The sequence below is a fragment of the Asterias amurensis genome, chromosome 4 (assembly GCF_032118995.1).
Source record: "Asterias amurensis chromosome 4, ASM3211899v1".
Lineage (NCBI taxonomy): Eukaryota > Metazoa > Echinodermata > Asteroidea > Forcipulatida > Asteriidae > Asterias > Asterias amurensis.
In genome coordinates this window covers 21,471,948-21,491,370 of record NC_092651.1, presented here as the reverse complement: position 1 = coordinate 21,491,370, position 19,423 = coordinate 21,471,948, and the positions used below count along the sequence as shown (strand labels likewise).

The 19,423-nt window shown below is 38.4% G+C and overlaps 1 protein-coding gene across 1 annotated transcript in view; it reads right to left on the bottom strand.

Moving 5' to 3' along the window:
- Positions 1–1,501: 1,501 nt before the first annotated feature.
- Positions 1,502–19,423, bottom strand: part of LOC139936524 (crystallin J1A-like) — a 40,439-nt gene continuing 22,517 nt past the window's right edge. Inside the window, exons 4-7 of the mRNA XM_071931360.1 lie at positions 16,371–16,549; positions 5,898–6,027; positions 4,331–4,495; positions 1,502–3,423 (exon numbers count right to left, since the gene is read on the bottom strand). Of these exons, the coding sequence (XP_071787461.1) occupies positions 3,182–3,423; positions 4,331–4,495; positions 5,898–6,027; positions 16,371–16,549 (716 nt within the window). The 3' untranslated portion in view covers positions 1,502–3,181. The remainder of the gene's footprint in view (positions 3,424–4,330; positions 4,496–5,897; positions 6,028–16,370; positions 16,550–19,423) is intronic.

Below are 19,423 nucleotides of genomic sequence, written 5' to 3'. Positions count from 1 at the left end.
CAACTTATATTTATGTCAGTTCTTATAATTTAACTCTATGGTGTACACACACATTTTAAGGGTCTATGTACTTTTTCCTAACACAAAAAACAACGTCCACAGATTTACATTAAACTTACACAGTTTGAAGATAATGGTAGTAGAAAGCTTCCCTTGAAATTTTACTATTTACCAGTTATGCTATGATTATGGTATAATACCATAACTGGTTAATGGGATTTTACATGCTAAAATATTCTGTGACTTGTTTTACTGATTTCTCAAAAACTACAGAACCTCAGTTAGATATTTGAAGGGAAGCTTTCCATTGTCATTATCTTCAAACCCTGTTTAATGTAAATCTGTGGACATTTAAAAAAAGTACCCAAATCCTATTGCAGGCAAGATCAAAGGTACATCCGGCAGGAAACTGCCAGGTTCTAAAGGCTGGTACCTGGCGTTATTCACCAGCCTTGAAATTTGATATCAATTGTTCAGGCTAGAATAATGCTAAGTTAACAATTGAGTTGAGTTTTGAAGTTTTATTAAGTTATTTATAAAAACTAAAATATATAACTATTGTAACTTGAAATTCAGTAACATTTAAATTTTGAAGAACATGATTGTTGTTGGAAATGGCTCAGTAAACCAATTCCCTTGTTAAAGCAATCGCACAACATGGTTAAACAGTATTGTCCAAAGGCCCACACTTCGTGTATCACAACTTATATATAAAATAACAAACCTGTGAAAATTTAGGGTCATCGGAGCCGGGAGAAAATAACGAGAAAACCCACCATTGTTTCTGCCATTTCGCCGTGTCATGACATGTGTTTAAAACAAATCCGTTATTCACGATATCGAGAATTGATAATTGTTTTAATGTTTTCTCAAAAAGTAAAGCATATCATGGAACAATATTCCAAGGGAAGTCTTTCACCATTACCTTCTGTAAACCCTGTAAGTTATTTGTAAATCTGTGAACTTTTAATTTTTGTTCTGTTCAGAAAGTGTCCGCATACATGTAACATTATAATCAGTTGCTTCTCAAACATCGACATTTGTTATGCAGCGTTCAGTGTGCGAAAAAACATGTTCTGTCTATAAATACTTTGATAAATTGCTGAACAAAGTTTTACCCCATTTTGCGGAATTTCTTAAAAGGTTTGTTTTTCCATGGAGTATGGTTTGACTCGTAGACTATATAGCACAATTAAGGTGCAAGATGGGAAATATATTAACAGAATTCCAGCCATGCTAAATTGTGTAGTGTTGTAAATAGAATTGATGTGCAACCCAGAGGGACAACTGTCCGCCCAACTTGTGCAAAACAGAGGGGGCAATTCAGGCAGAGCAGGACGAAAAAAAGAAATTCACGGAGAAAGCCAAAAAGTCTTTACTAGAGATTGGTTCTTGGATTTAAATTTTTGGAAGTGAACCCCTCTGCCCCCTTTAAAGGCAGTGGACACTATTGGTTATTACTCAAAATAATTATTAGCATAAAACCTTTCTTGGTGACGAGTAATAGGGAGAGGTTGATAGTATAAAACATTGTGAGAAACGGCTCCCACGGCTGCCACAGTTTTCGAGAAAGAAGTAATTTTCCACGAATTTGATTTCGAGACCTCAGATTTAGAACTTGAGGTCTCGAAATCAACCATATAAAAGCAAACAACTTCGTGTGACAAGGGTGTTTTTTCTTTCATTATTATCTCGCAACTTCGATGACCGATTGAGCTCAAATTTTCACAGGTTTGTTATTTTATGTGTATGATGAGATACACCAAGTGAGATACACCAATTGTCTTTGACAATTACCAATAGTGTCCACTGTCTTTAACCAAAGAGTCCCCATATGATATACCCATTGTAAATAAATGTGTATGCTTTAATTGCAACATCATTTTAATTGTATAAGAATTGTATTTAAGTTTAGAGAGGGCACAGTGAAAATTGCCCAGCGGTACGAGTCCTTAAGCGGTACGAGGGGATTAAAACAAAACCAGGACGTTTCGGGTAACGCTTATTTATACAGCATCGTCGTATGTTTTTGTTTTATGTTTAGACTAAATCACTTGTTGAGAAGCATTGCTTTTTCTTCTTGGTAGATATGTAGCAATTAAAAGATTTAATCAAATGAAGGTACCTTGTATGAGTCTGCTTTTGTTGTTAGCATCAATTTAACGTCTTGGACCAATTTCATAGAGTTGCTTAACGGCTGATTTTGTGCTTACTGCGTGAGTTTCCATTTCATAGCGCTGCTTACCATTTAAGCACACTAGAAGGCATGCTAACATTCGGAGTGCTTATTGGAATGTGACGTAGCAATGCAAATCCATTGTGAACACGCAAGCTGCCTTCCTTAAATTTCTAGGCAACCTGTGAAATGCACTTATGCTTAAGCCAAATTTTCACGCTATAGTAAGCATGAAAATTTGCTTACCATTAAGCAGCACTATGAAATTGGCCCCTGAGCTTCTAAAGCCAGTTTGTTCTTATTATTGCCAATTTAAAGCTGGGTGAATCGAACCTTCTAAGCACTGTGTCCACATGGCCTCTCGACAGCTTTTAATAAACAGACACAAAAATCCGTAAGTGGAGCAAAGAGGGCCCAGTCTGATAGAGCTGCTCACACAGAGAATTATGCTTAGCAACTTTCTGCTAAACAAATGCAGGATACTAGTCACAGATTGTACATGCGACATGGTACTATGGCTGGTAACCTTAATCTGGTAAGCATAATTTGTTTGTGCTAAGCTGCTTTTTTCGCTTAAGCAGCTGTGTGAAATTGGGCTTTACTGAATCTGCTAAGCACAAAGAACCTTGCTTAATAGTAGAAACTGGTAGCCAGTCCAACTACCACTAAATGTGATGTACATTACATTTACTTACAATTGGTTCCCTGCTTTGTTTTTGCAAATATAGAAAATAAATTTTCTCACTTAAATTGTCAACCAATGAAAATAGCACACCCCACAACAACCCCAGTACTGAGTACTGACAATATAAATGCAAAAAAGAAAACGAGAAAAAAATTCCCTCCAATGGCAATTTTTAAAGCAAATTTACAACATCAAGTATAATTCTGGTAGGCCTAATGTGAAAGAGTAGTTTGGTGGTCTATTTCGTATGAAACTATTATAACTAATTTTCTTTGGTTTCCCATATTTTGGGAGTTCCGATTAAAATCAGCATCTTCAATCTACTTGCGCATTTTGACCAACTCCTCAGCCAGGGCTTTCAGCTTAGCGCCTTCAGTAGTCTTGGCTATCCAATCAGCGGGTAGAGATTCGAATCCACCTTGTGCACCGAAGCAACTACCCACGAAACTCAGGCGGCCGCAGTTATCTCCACCACTCGCCAGACCGAAGCGAACCGAAGCTGCGAAGTCATCAGATCCATTTAGGATGCAGTGAATGGCATTGTTGAAGTTAGCAGGCATGCCTGTATAAAAGAAGAGAAAATATGTTGGGGTTTAACAGAATTGACTAGAGTGGGATTTGAACCAACAACCTTTGGATTAATGTGCCGGCGCTCTACCTACTGAGCTTTCTAGGCCTATGTTTACAGCTCACTATGTTGGCAATATCTCGATTCTTTTATGGTTGAATATACTCTACTGCATATAACAATAAATTTCAAAAATGTAGAGAGAAAAAAAAAATACAAATAATACCAAGAATACTAATAGTACTAGAAGAAATTTATCAGTAAAAAAAATGGGTTTTTAAATAAGGGAATCAATGTGTGGTGTTAATCCTAACGAGGCCTGGTTCCTGATAATTTTACCGAGACGAAGTCGAGGTAAATTATCAAGAACCAGGCCTCGGCGGGTTTAAACCACTAGTTGAAAAATTGATTCAACACACTTTGATTCCCATTCATAAATACCATTTTGGTCAAAAAGTAAAATAAATGTAAAAATTATAATTGTTCAATGATTTCTTTCAACACAACACCCCTTCACGAAATGCTAGGATTAGTCCTATCTCGAGTTAGGACGAGTTACCCGTAAAGGACGAGTACGAGTTACTCGTCCTTACTTAAGATGGGTTCAATACGTCCTAACGTCTAAGGAACTTGCCTTATCCTAAGTACTAAGATCCTAAGATTAATCCTATTAGGAAGAGTTTGGTGAAATCGACGACTGGTTGGAAGGTTGAAAAGTTTGATTTTTTTCTAAGTTTAGTTATCCACATCACACTTTGAGCTGTATCTGACTCGGCGGCTACAGCTATGGCTACGGCTGTTGCTAAGGGTGTTGCTAATGTCATCCTATACTTCAACACATGATGATGCGGAGTTCAATTCATAGCCATAGCCGTACCCGCCAATTCAGACACAGCCTTACCACAGCCAAGACCAAACTTCTTAGCGACTTCTTGATGGGGTTCACCCTTAACAGCTATAACAGCCTCAATCTCTGCTTTAGCGTCTGCATCCACTTGACCAGTCAGTTTCTGGACGGCGTCTGGGTTTGGACCATTCAGAATATAGTCCTCCAAAAGCTTGGCACCTGCGTAATTCAGATTGTGTATAAGAGCATAAGCAATTGAAAGCACCTTTGCTAAAAGGAAATAAAGCGCTATTTGCTATCGTCCAAGAGTTTGATTAGACAGTACAATAGGCCTACTCTACAAACTATTTGAATGATTACTATATTTTCTACGGACTAAAATATTCTTTTTAAATTCTTTTTATACAAAGTTCTTGAAACTAAAATGCCTATAGCACTTTGTTGATAAACTATAATTTAATTTGTTTAATAATTTTTTAATAATTTGTTAAAGTAACATTGAAACAAAATTTAAACCTGAGACAAGGATGCTTATTTTTATGAAACCCCCATTTGCCAATCACACCCCTAGACTTTCAACTAATCAAATTAGAATGTTCCACCCATTTTGACTTTGGAGACGCTTTCTAACGTGAGCATGTGCATACTTTGTAGATGCACTCACCACAAAATAATAACAAAACATGTAATAATAACAGCATTTGTAAAGGGCCATATATCCAATAAATTGTTCAAAGGCTTTGTACATAAAAAAGATAAACACTAAACAAGGGTACAAAAGATACACAAATTTTTAGAAACCAAAACAAGCAAAACTTTTAAAAAGTACAAATAGTACAATTCACAACAAAAAATGCATGAATCACTGTTCACAAACAATACAAAATTAAAAACAAAAATCAAATTATATTCCACATGATATCATACAGTGTAGTTATTCAAAACCACGATGGATGATTGAATAGTAGACCATTGAGGTCTGTATTTGACTGTTTAGCAAATTGTGATGAACTGAAATTAGATTTAAAAGCAGTGGACACTATTGGTAATTACTCAAAATAATTATTAGCATAAAACCTTGCTTGGCAACCAGTAATGGAGAGCTACTGATAGTATAAAACATTGTGAGAAACGGCTCCCTCTGAAGTAAAATAGTTTTCGAGAAAGAAGTAATTTTCCACGAAGTTGATTTCGAGACCTCAAATTTAGAATTTGAGGTCTCGAAATCAAGCATCTGAAAGCACACAACTTCGCGTGACAACGGTGTTTGTTTTTCATTATCTCACAACTTCGACGAACGATTGAGCTCAAATTTTCACAGGTTTGTTATTTTATGCATATGTTGAAATACACCAAGTGAGAAGACTGTTCTTTGACAATTACCGATAGTGTCCGATGTCTTTAATAGGTGTTAATTTCTTTTTAAATAGATGTTAGTTTTTATCGAGGATAAAGAATACAATTTTTTTTACCCTGACACTGATGTAATTTAACCACTGTATACTCGGTACTTTCCCGAGTTCTTTCTTGGGTGTGATTCGAACCCACAATCTTTGCATTGCTAGAGCAGATGTCTTACCACTAAGACAAATTAGATTATGAGAAAGTGTTAGTTGCGTACCGGCCTGTGCATACTTGACTGCAATGTCATTGTCTTGAGTGACTCGGACTGTAGATTCAACATAACTCATCAACTTGGGGTCTCCAGCGTAGAGCGCCACCAATGGACCAACCTTGCTTAGACTATCCACCTGAAAGGAATGAAGAAGACAACAGTGAGGGAGAAGGCTATGTGATATAACAGCAGTACAGAGATATTGTCTCTATTGGAGAGTGGTGGGTGCTGGGTGGGGGATTGTGAGTGGAGGGTTGAAGGAGGTTCGGTGGGTAGTGTAGATGAACACTTGATGGAAGGGGGTGGGTGTGGTGGGTTTTTGTTGGTTGGGTACAAGTGGGTGGTAGGGCGCCACCAATGGGCCAAACTATCCAGTCCAGGATGACAGTTGTGTAATATAACAGCAGTACAGAGGTATCACCTCTTGTGGAGAGTGGTGGGTGCTTGGTGGGGGATTGTGGGCAGAGGGTTTGAGGGTGCTTGGGTTGGTGGTGGAGGTTTTTGATTGGTGGAAAGTTGTAGGTGGTGGGTGTGGTTTAAGGTTGGGTATAAAGTGGTGTGTTGTTTAGAGTGTTTTGATGGATGGAAGGTGGAAGATGTAAAGATGGTGGTGGTGGGTGGAAGGTTGAAGGTGGTGGTGGGTGGTGGGTGGTGGGTGGTGGGTGGAGGGTGGTGGGTGGAGTGTGGAAGGTGGAAGATGTAAAGGTGGTGGGAGGTGGGTGTTGCAGGCTGAAGGTGGTAATGGTGGGTGGTGGGTGGTGGGTGGTGGGTGGTGGGTGGTGGGTGGTGGGTGGTGGGTGGAGGGTGGAGGGTGGTGGGTGGAGTGTGGAAGGTGGAAGATGTAAATGTGGTGAGAGGTGGGTGTTGCAGGCTGAAAGTTGTGGGGGAGGGTGGTGGGTGGAGGGTGGAGGGTGGAGGGTGGTGGGTGGAGTGTGGAAGGTGGAAGATGTAAATGTGGTGGGAGGTGGGTGTTGCAGGCTGAAAGTTGTGGGGGAGGGTGGTGGGTGGTGGGTGGTGGGTGGAGTGTGGAAGGTGGAAGATGTAAATGTGGTGGGAGGTGGGTGTTGCAGGCTGAAAGTTGTGGGGGAGGGTGGTGGGCGGTGGGTGGAGGGTGGAGGGTGGAGGGTGGAGTGTGGAAGGTGGAAGATGTAAATGTGGTGGGAGGTGGGTGTTGCAGGCTGAAGGTGGTAATGGTGGGTGGTGGGTGGTGGGTGGTGGGTGGTGGGTGGTGGGTGGTGGGTGGTGGGTGGTGGGTGGAGGGTGGTGGGTGGAGGGTGGAGGGTGGTGGGTGGAGTGTGGAAGGTGGAAGATGTAAATGTGGTGAGAGGTGGGTGTTGCAGGCTGAAAGTTGTGGGGGAGGGTGGTGGGTGGAGGGTGGAGGGTGGAGGGTGGTGGGTGGAGTGTGGAAGGTGGAAGATGTAAATGTGGTGGGAGGTGGGTGTTGCAGGCTGAAAGTTGTGGGGGAGGGTGGTGGGTGGTGGGTGGTGGGTGGTGGGTGGTGGGTGGAGGGTGGTGGGTGGAGTGTGGAAGGTGGAAGATGTAAATGTGGTGGGAGGTGGGTGTTGCAGGCTGAAAGTTGTGGGGGAGGGTGGTGGGTGGTGGGTGGTGGGTGGTGGGTGGTGGGTGGAGGGTGGAGGGTGGTGGGTGGAGGGTGGTGGGTGGAGTGTGGAAGGTGGAAGATGTAAATGTGGTGGGAGGTGGGTGTTGCAGGCTGAAAGTTGTGGGGGTGGGTGGTGGGTGGTGGGTGGTGGGTGGTGGGTGGTGGGTGGAGGGTGGTGGGTGGTGGGTGGTGGGTGGTGGGTGGAGTGTGGAAGGTGGAAGATGTAAATGTGGTGAGAGGTGGGTGTTGCAGGCTGAAAGTTGTGGGGGAGGGTGGTGGGCGGTGGGTGGTGGGTAGAGGGTGGAGGGTGGTGGGTGGAGTGTGGAAGGTTGAAGATGTAAAGGTGGAAGGTTGTGGGTGTTTGGTGATGGGTTAGAGGTGGTTCTGTGGAAGGTATTTGGGTGGTTCTATGGAAGGTATTTGGGTGGTGGGTGGTGCGTGGTGAGTGGTGGGTGGTGGGTGTTTAGTGGTTGGTGAAGGCGATTGTGTGGAAGGTAGGTGGGGTGGCGGGTGGCGGGGGTGATGATTAACACAGAGACTAATGGAGAGAGACGGAGAGTATAGCCAGATTCTATCTGATAAGTACATTTGAATTGCACCGTGAAGTTATTCGATGAAGATGTATAGTACCAACAATCAGTACATGTAGAATACTGGAACACTAAATTACAAACAACATTACAGATAAATGTATACTGGAACTGAAGATGTACATGAACTGTACGGTCATTCATGTAACTTTGGAAGGTCAAGTTTGAGATTCCTAAAGACAACATGATTGACAAAGTGAACTCTTTGGGTTGGATTTTTAGACCCAAGACAATTAGAGAAATGTCAAATCCTGATATGCTGATTGAGATGTAAGCGTACAGAGTTTTATTCCATCAGATAAATGACAATAATTAACAGCTGTGTATAAACCCCTAACATCTTCTCCAAGGACTTCTTCTCCCATTGCGATTTAAAACAAAAATACTGTATATAATTGCTACCATCAGGAGAAAATCCCACCAAATAATTATCCTCCTATGGTTTCTAATTTCTTCATGAGCTGATGAAATTCATAGAATCACCCTAGGGGTTAGTCTGGTCACGATGTGTAAAGGAATCTGTGGTCTGGTTTCTGGCTGTGCAGGACGTGAGACTACTACCTGAACAGACTTCACATCAGTAGGTGCTGAGGGCGTTCAGGTTATTAAAGACGTGTTTGCCGTGATTTCAAGTAAATCAAGTAAACTGAATATAGTATTCACAAAAAGTTACGACATCCTTAAATTTGCCACTGATCTTTAAAATTCTATCCAGAAGAGAGGAATTACTCTGCTAAAATTAAAATTATGTTTTCTGTGGAGAAAAATAGACGACTAAAGATTGGGTTTATAGAAGGATTCCAGTTACTAACTGGGTTAAACTACACTGGAGCACAATTATATCATCTACTGTTGCTAGCTGCCATAATGGTGCATCATCAAATATTAATTTTTGTTTATTAATTTTTTAAGGCCTATTTGTGTTTTACTCCTACATGGATGTTAAGCACTGTAGATCAATACTTTTTCCCTGACTCTTGTGACAAAATCCACAGGAATATTACTTGAGTGGGATTCGAACCTACAACATTTGACAGTCTAGAGCAGATGCTTAAAGTCACCTGGAAATAGAATTTTTTTTCTTTCAAACATAAGAGTATATGCTTATGAACAACAAAACTATTTTTTTAGTAATTGTTTGTCACGATTTATATGTTTAAAAAATATATAAAGTTGTTTGGGGGCTGACTCCGCCTACCCCTTTTGTGACGTCAATCAAGGCAGACTTTGCCTGCAATGCGTATAGTAAACACACGTGCAAAGTACATGTACGTCCAAGTCGTGAGTTGGTACATTTCAAAAAGTGTTTTTCTGCATTCAGCAGCAATACACCTGGTCGGCATTGCCGGAAAAAAATAATATTTTTTTTTTAAACGTACAAACTCACGACTTGGTCCGTACATGTACTTTGCAATTGTGTTTACTCTAAGCATTACAGGCAAAGTCTGCCTCGATTGACGTCACGAACAGCGCCCTCTCGGGTCGGGGTCTACTCTTAAATTTGAAATAACATAAGAACTGATTTTTAAAAACCTTAGTTAACTGTTCATTCACATTCCACTCATCAAAACACATATATAAGTGACAAAAGCTTTATTTTGAAAAAATACCACTTCCAGGTGACTTTAACCAATAGACTACCGACCTTGCCCAGGCAATTAAAATCCTAAATTTTAGCTGCAAGTACTGCACAAATTTGACAAAATTACATAAATAATTTAGTTTTTAAATGTATGAATGTCTGGAATGGATTTAACTCCTTTAACACAAAAGACCCCATGCTGAGATATTTGTTAAACACAGACGTTTAATTACTGGATATAAACATTTTGAATGATTGGAACGTGATTATAACGATGGATCCGTTGAAATAATGCAAGGTCATTACTCTAAGAAACACAGCAAGGGTTTATGAATATAGACAGCTATAGCTGACTACCTCTTCTTCTCCCCCAAGCCTCATCCGCTAGCTCTTTCAAAAAACTATTAAAAACACATCTGTTCACTTCGTAATTCTGTTTCTTTGAACTTATTACCCTGCATCTCTACCTAAGTTAGTCTTACAAAAGTGTCAATGTTGTATAGTTATATTCTACTTTCTTTTGTGTTTGTATAAATGTTTGCTTGTGCAGCGCCATGAGTGTCATGCCTGACGGACCTGAGCGCTTTATAAGAGGCCACTATTATTATTATTTACTGCTCTGGAAACTCAGACGACAGTGTGGACAAAATGTAAATAAGGATAAGTAACCTCACAGAGTTCAGTGAGTTTAAGCCTTCAAAAACAAGAAAGCAAACCTGACATTTATTTTATTTTTTTATTTGGAGGAATATAATGACACATACCTTTTATTAAAGGAGAAGTGGTTGCGTGTACAGACTAAAAAAACACACAAATTTACACAAGAACTGGAACATTAAGAACATAGCCACCAGGTTGATCTGCACTACTTTGAAGAAGAGCAAGTTATAGGAAACCCATTATCACAGCTTTTATCTGAATACATATTATTTGCTGACATTCCTACATATTTTGCAGTAATTCTCTACATAAACATGTTTTCCTTCAATATTTCTTCGAAGTTTGTTTACCCATGTTTGTATCATGGAAATATTGGGATATTTATGTTATTTAGCTGGTCCATTATTTTGCTTGTCTTTTTAATAGTCGTTTTCAATACTGACTACATGTACATGTACTTCACAAATAAATTGGATGTGTTAGTGCACCTCATATGTTGAAGCTAACGTGCGCATAAAACGCATTTGTGAAGTAGCCCCAATGTAAACATGTCACTTTAATTTTGCCCTGTAATGATTGTCTTTAAAGACAGTGGACACTATTGGTTATTGTCAAAGACTAGTCTTCACAGTTGGTGTATCTCAACATATGCATAAAATAACAAACCTGTGAAAATTTGAGCTCAATCGGACGTCGAATTTGCGAGATAATAATGAAAGAAAAAATCCCTTGTGTCACGAAATTGTGTGCTTTCTGATGCTTGATTTCGAGACCTCAAATTCTAAACTTGAGGTCTCAAAATCAAATTCGGGAAAATTACTTCTTTCTCGAAAACTGCGTCGCTTCAGAGGGAGCTGTTTCTCACAATGTTTTATACCATCAACCTCTCCTCATTACTCTTAATCAAGTAAGGTTTTCTGATGATAATTATTTTGAGTAATTACCAATAGTGTCCACTGCCTTTAAGGGGCCAACATTTTAACCCCTTTTAATGCTCTTGTAGACCATATTTTTGGTTAAGAACTAATTTTCTGTACACATGTTGTGCAATTCAGTTTCAAACTGCCAGACAAGAATAAATTTAAAAAATAAACTGATAATGTTAATGAAACCCTACCACGTCTTGATACATGTATTAATGAGGTCTTCTTTCATCTCTTAAGATGGGACCAGACATAAATTACAAGTCTAAAATATTAATTCACTTGTCAGTTTCCCCCAATGGTTGCCAGCAGTCACCATATTCCTAAAGGTCAATGATGGTTCAGTATACATTATTATTATTGGATAATTCACTAATCACATCTGGAATTTGAAATGCCTCAAGATATTGCCAGTCTGCATTGAATGAATATCAACCATAAAACACTCAGCTACGGCTGTCTTGTGCTACAAGGCCCTTCCATGGCACAACAACCTACCTAGAAAAAGCAAGTACATAAGCTGCTTTGCAATAAAAAAGGACGAAAGTGTAAAAAGAGCCTGAGATAGGACATGTTATTTTCACATCTATATAAAGTATGCCTGGAAAAAGTACCCTCAATTTACCAAGAAATGAGCTTCTAAATAAGTTTATAAAAAAAACGTTTGAGTGGGGCTGGTTTGTCATGGAAGGGCTGTACACCCCACAGCCCTTGTACCTGTACCACCAGTGACCACTAACTATAAACTTTAAAGTCGTATTGTCTTATTTTTGCCAAAATGGCTCTTTATTTTTTCTTTGAACGAATTTGGCAGGTGATTCTGTTTATAAAACAAACAAAAAAAGACAAAAGAACAGAACTTTTGCATATGGACAACAACGAATATCGATGTACCATGCACAGTTGTTTGTACATGGCTGATGGAAATTAGATAATGTCAGACAATAATCAATTGTTTAGCTCTTAACTAACAACCACTTATAAGTGGCAGATTTTTACCAAGCAATACTATATAAGAAGGCCATCAACTTTCTTATGTCTATAAAAACGTGTTAATGTAAATCTAAACTTTCAGGTAAAAACGAATATAAATTTGACCTAGCATCTTTAAGATGTGTGAACTGAATACCAAAGTACGAGTTGTTCTGAAATGTTTCTAGTTTAATCCTTCCCTAGAGCAGAATGGATGTATCCCACAAGTCAATTCCAGAAATAAAACATAACACATGAACTGATAGACATACGCAAGAAGATGTTTTGAACATACTAGGCTAGATTTTCACAAATCAATAAGATAAAAACTTAAAAGTACAGCATCTTTTTAAAGTAAAATGTATTTTGGAAATATTATCAGTTTTTATCTCCTGCATGGACAAACCACTCCAGATTTTCGTTGATATCTCAAAAAGGCCCAAACATTTTGCTAAGCAACTTAAGATTGACACACAGGTACGATCAATCTTAGCTGTTTGAGAAATCAGCGCCAAATTCTGAATAAATGGATTGAAAAATGGGACAAAGAAAGGTGTGAGTGTGAGGAGGCCCACACAAAGATGATTTTTTGTTGATGGTCTTTTCTTTAAGATGTGAAAGATGATTAGTTAGTATTTTTTAAATTTCTACTGAACAACTTTCTGGTTTTGATGGTAAAGTGCTGATAGTTTGGTTGATTTATTTGATGAATTGGGGATCATTCAGAATAATCAATTTATTAAATATTTATACCCTTTTTTCAAAATTGTGGGTGGGTCAAAAGAAATACCTGAAAATCAAGAATCAGTTTAAAATAAAATTAAGATAAAAAAACCAATAACCAGCGATCTCTTCCAGATCGTCTTTCAATAGCCTTATTTCAACAGCCGACCCCCATGCCTGCCATGGAACAAATTTCATCAACTACAGAGTTGCAAGCTGGAAGTCAGGAACGGCCATATTGAAATCTCCCGAGATGGGAGAACATTTGATCTGAAATATCAGCTTCATTTGAGGCACCACTTTTAGTTATCCAGTGGAAAGGGTGATTTAAATAGTCTGTCAATATTTAACAATCAAAATTGGGGTGGGTGGTTGGTTTCAAAACAAATTTTAAAAAGTAAAAAATTTATAACACGTACTCTAAATAGGCTGTTATTAAACCTCAAGCATCAATCACCATGACAACAATACATACCCCTTTGTATTTTTAGTAACCGATACACATCGGAAGCGTGTCCCAAATCCTGCTTCGGTGATAAATTTTGCCATTTATCAGCTTCCAAACTCTGATGATTTAGGTCATAGTTAAATGATCAATAGAAACCTCATATGTTTACCTAGATGATTCGCCGTTAAGTATTAGAACACTATGGCAGGACTAGTACAATATTACCAGCAACTAAAAACATAGCAACGTCAGTATTGTGGTGCGGGACCGATCCCAGACTTCTAGTGTGGTTTCATATTCCCGGTGTCCGTCAAGTGTGTGTATTTAGTGGTGCCACAAAACCCTTCAGTACACTTCACTAATGTAGTTATATTCCCAAACGAAATGTAAGTGACAATAAATTAGCTTTAAGGTGGAGGTTTTACACTACAAGAGTTACATCCAGAAGTTTAGATCAAAAGATTGTAAATGTCAAGTGATCTCAAGCGATACAAAGTACATTAGTGCTCCAACGAGAGCCACTAACATCATTACCATGTAGCTGTGTATGATGTGTCGGCACATTTATTGTCAATGAGTAAAAGAATCTTTGTTACAAATTAAACTTCGGCTCTTGCAGAAGCTTTCCCAGATTGCTTTTTTTTTTTTTTTTTTTTTTTTAAACTTGTTGTATCAGGCAAGAGCATTGTATCTCCTAAAAAAACATATTTTTCGCTGCATGTGAGTTTGTTTTTGCATAGAAAGTGGAAAAATGTCGTACTTGGCTTAATAATAACAATCCAGAGGTACACCCAAAGGTAGTAGACACCTAGATTGGCTGATGTTTTTGCTTGGAGCGTTCTCGTTGGAAACTAGACTAGTTGCTCTAAACAAGACGACATGAACCAGCATTTTTTTAACATACACAGAGTGTAACTGTGACAAGCCAAAGTTTTAATTATTCGGAAATGATATGAAATGGATAACTGTCTCTTCTTGCTAAGGAGATGAAATCTTCTCAAGCCCCAAGATGTTTCATAATCAAATGTAACTCTCTGTCTTCCTTTCCTCAAATTCCAAGACAATAGCAAAGAAAAAGGAAATCTGTCAAAACTAATCACAAAATCAGGAAGAATCGTGACAAATAAAAGGCCTGAGGGAACGTCTGGGTAAGGAGGAGGTATTTACATATACCCGCAATGTTTGTGAGAATAAGACAAATTTATCCGATAATTTTTTAGTAGAGTTGGCTCCATGCAGTCTACCGTAGCTCAGCAGCATCATGCTACTCATCACTTCTCAAGATACACCTTCGATGACATCCCTAATATCTTTAAGAAACAAACTTGAAAACCACCCTGACAATGTCAAAATCAATCACAATGCATAAAACGTGAAACAAAACCGCGTGCAAACCACCCTCTCCTGTGTAAATACTAACCCCTTAGAAAAATGTGAATTACTCCACAAAATTCAACACAATTAATTAAGAGTGGACAGTAGTGCGTGTCGACACGAACAGGTGAATTTATCCGAACCGAGCGTTCCATGAATCGGCTAAAGCACTCCTGAGATAGAGTGAGCGTAGCTTGCATGGGCAATTAACACACATTGAGATTCATTTGTTAGGATAGGTTGACACTAACAATCCCTGTGTCACAGATCCATAGTAATGTGTGGCACACTCTGAACATTATTGGCCCTGTGTATCAGGTTTAATGTACAATGCAATTCAAACTGGAGCTACTGGAGTTAACTGAATTGTTGACCAGTGGTAAATTGTATAAAGAGTCAGGAAAAGTCTGTCAGCACAATTGAAAAGAATGTGATAAATTAAGATATTAGTAATAATAATAATAACATAAAATTTATTAGGGGCACAGTATCTGGAAGGTACCATTCAAAGGCGCCGGATGCTAGCAAGCAGACAAATTGAACAGATGAGTCTAGAGGTTGTGTTTGAATGTAGACAGATCAGGTGTGCCCTTCAGCTCGTCTGGCAAGGAATTCCAGTGACGCGGTGCGCAGCTGGGGAAGGCTAGGTCTCCGTATGGCTATAAGATGTTTGTTTTTGTTGAGCTGTTGCTAGCAAAGTAAAGATTTTTACCTAGTAAAAATCGAATAGCACAGATTGACGCACAATGCGTATAGTTGGACTATTTTTTTTAGACTGTATGAGGCGATGAATGCCACGCCTTTTCAAAAACTAAAAATAGTGTGCATCTTGTAACAAAAAAGTGTGGCAAGTTAGATTTTAATATTGTCTGGTACAATAAAGTGACTGATCACAAGTCACCACTTAAATTTTAATTCCTCCGACTATAGAGACAGTTGCTGTGTCACATAAATCAGGGCAAGCTTTTGCGTAGGTACGTAAGAGACGACAAACACTGTATTACACAATTTCGAATGAATATGGCACAATGGTACCAGGCAGTTTGCTGCTATACAAGCTTGCCCCGAACCATTTGACGTAACTGTCTATAGTCTGAGGAAATCAAATGTTGTGGTGTCATTTAGCCTTTGAGAAGGACTCTGCTAGGGTCGAAGGGCCATGTCATTAACTATTTTTTGCATTAATGTCATAGGTCCTTTTGGTTGGTAAGCAGTTTGCAAAACCTAATTCTATTTTCAAATTAAAATGTAAGTGGTAACTTGTGATTAAGCATGACTGTCAGTGTGTCAGACTGTATTCCGATCTAACTCTCAAATGGCTCATTCAAGCAGAGAATGTCCTGGGCCCAATTTCATAGAGCTGCTAAGCAAAGAAATTTGCTTAGCATGAAATTTCTTCCTTGATAAAAACAGGAATGTATACAAACAAATTTCCATTTGTTGCATGTTGCTTGTTACTGGTCTTCAGCCGTTGTTATCTTAAATCCTGAAAATCATGTGGAAATTTGGCTGGTAATATGGGGGTTTTTTAAGGCAAAAATGTCATGCTAAGCAAATTGTTGTGCTTAGCACTCTATGAAATTAGGCTCTGTCTTGTGGGTACTCACATCGGCACTGTCTGCTCCCGTCTTGGCCTTTTTCTCCGCGTGGTTGGCGAGAAACTGTTTGAGAGAGCCATTAAGCCAAGGTCCTAGGACAGGCTTCTCACCAGACCGGTCAATGTCATAGCCACTTCCTGGGCCAAAACGGGTCACAAGGCTAGACTTGTAGTTGTCAAGATCCAAGCCTGTAATATGAGGGATAAAGACAAACGAAACACACAAAAATACATGTAGTGAGTGATACGAATGACTGATACAGACAGAGAAAATTGTCAAGCTAACACGGGGAAAATGTTTGCATAATCTTTAAAAAATGCACACATGAAAGCTATGCATTTTATTGTACATTACCAACTGAAAAAACAAAACTAAAAAATGATCTGCTATATTCAGCTCAAATGTAAAAATAAATAACGTACAAATCAAATTGAAAACAGTCAATGATTTCTTACAATCCAATAGTTTTTTACAATCAAAGAATTAATACAATACAAATTTTAAAATCAGTATACTTTAAAAGTAGTAAATTTTAAAGACAGTTAAAACTAGTTGCAAAATATTCCAGAGCTCATACATTGTAATCAGCTCAATTGTCAAGATAAATACCATTCAAGTCAAACCGGAAACAACCAACAAATTCTTAAAATTGTAGATGGTAAATCATCAGAGAAACATATTTGAATTTATATGAGGCCAGTCTTATTTGCAGGTGTGAGGAAGCTTTCTAAGATGATCTTGGGAGGATTGAATATTGTGCGGTCAATATGGGTAAAGGAAGATGACGTCTTCTCACACCACATCCGCACAGTCTGCATCACACTTGAATGATTTCTCACTAATCCTTTTATGTTCTTCCCTTTTTTATTTTCTGATCATAGCATTCCGCCGCCTAACAAACACTAGACTTATCATTTTTGGAAAAGTAGCTTAAAGGAACACGTTGCCTTGGATTGGTCGAGTTGGTCTTTGAAAAGCGTTTGTAACCGTTTGTTATAAAATGCATTTGGATAGAAAGATGTTGTAAAAGTAGAATACAATGATCCACACAAACATGCCTCGAAATTGCACGGTTATCCTTTTACCTCGTCGACTAACAACGTCGGCCATTTATGGGAGTCAAATTTTTTTACTCCCATAAATGGCCGACCGTGTTAGTTCGCACAGTAAATGGAAAACCACGCAATTTCGAGGCAAATTTGTGTGGATCATTGTATTCTACTTTTAAAGCATCTTTCCAACCGTGCACATTTTATAACAAACGGTTACAAACGCTTTTTTATAGACCAACTCGACCAATCCAAGGCAACGTGTTCCTTTAAAATCATTTTGTTTGAACACAGAGGTTCAGATGCGATGTATCTATTTGCAGTAACTCTCTTTTGAGTCGCATTTTTTAGTAGTGTTGTCAGTGTTAGAACAAACACTACTCAAAAGTGATTTACACATGGTGCCAACTGCAAACCTTACCTAATATTACTCCTACCATGCAAAGTTTCAAATCATAAAAGTACATGTATCTATTTGAATTTGACTTAAGACAAACATTTTAGTTTTCAAATGAAAAAAAAAAATGAACAACAATGAAATTGGTAAGAAGAAAGTGAAGAATTAATAAGCTTAGTTATAATTTAAGGTCAACATTAAAAGGAGATGAGGTCGGCTGAGTGGTTTCTTTCCGTGCCTTTTCATCTCAGTGGACCCTGGTTCAAATCCCACTTCAAACCAGAGCCTTGCATGAGTGGTTTGGGTTTTCAGTCCCTCCCTAATTGTATGTTTTTTTTTCTCCCACATCCAAAACAAGACATGTCTTCATAATTCTATTCGTCCTAGTGCTAACTGTGCTGTTGGATGTTCAATAAATAATTAATAAATGTAAAACATTTACATCTATTTCATTGTGCCAAAAATCACAGACAAACACAACATGTATAGTCAAATTGAAGGTTCATGTATATCAATATTTCACAAAATTTATTTAAAAGTGAACATAAAAATAAAAAATCTTACATAATATTTTGCAGTTAGAAAACTGATGTACAGGTAACTATATTTCAATTCCTCGTGGCCATATTGGCATCCCATGCTCAGCTGGTACGGTCAGTAGAGACACGAGGAGAGGATGCGAGGATACAAGTTGATATACACAGCCTAGTCAGAGGGAGTAGCTAAGATACCTGCGTCATTCTTCCCCAATGAATCATACTTAAAATCCCACCTGAGATCCCCTCCGATAGATCTGCATCAGTCTTGACCGTGACGGGGGATTGATGGGGAAGGCAGGCAGCTTCTTATGCTGCTCCTGGATCTCATCATGTTACGGTGAGTTTATTTTTCGTTTCAGTATATTTAGAATCTAAATTTACATGTAGGCCTACTAGTACTAGTGCTCAAGTCTCAAAGTAACCCATGACACCCACAGCAATCGCCTTGGTGCCCTTACATGTGTGCTGCTTCTATTTTGAGAATTTAAATTTAGTACTACTAGTGCTTGATCTTGATAATGATAATAATAGTAACACAGTATAGTATTATAACACAAACGTCTCAACAGTAAATAAATTAAACAAGCATACCGTCAATGAGGGTTGTAATTTATTAACTAGAAGTAACTTAGTAAATTTGATAATATCAACATAGGGAAGTAAGTATGTTTAATCTAGGGGCTCTACGTTCAAATCCAGTTTTGTGATCCACTCATTTTCCAATAAAAAGAGCCCTTATGAAAAAGCAGGAAAATATTTAAGTCTCTAACCTCAGAGGTTAAAGTGGTGTGTAATGTGTTTGATACTGTGTATTTTTTTGTCAAAAAAAACAAAAATGTTCGATGACACCATTTTACAAATACTGTGGTTGTACAATTTTGTAGAAAGTGTTCAGTTCATTTTCAAATTCTGATGACAAACAATCGAAACAGCACTGAATTTGAGTTTATGGCTGACACAGAAATTCCTTTTTGGAATGTACAGTACACCTACAGACACATTTTTTGTTGCTGTCCGATGATGTATTAATATTTCAAATTTCGAAATTGTGCACCATTTTATCGCGAGGTAAGAGAC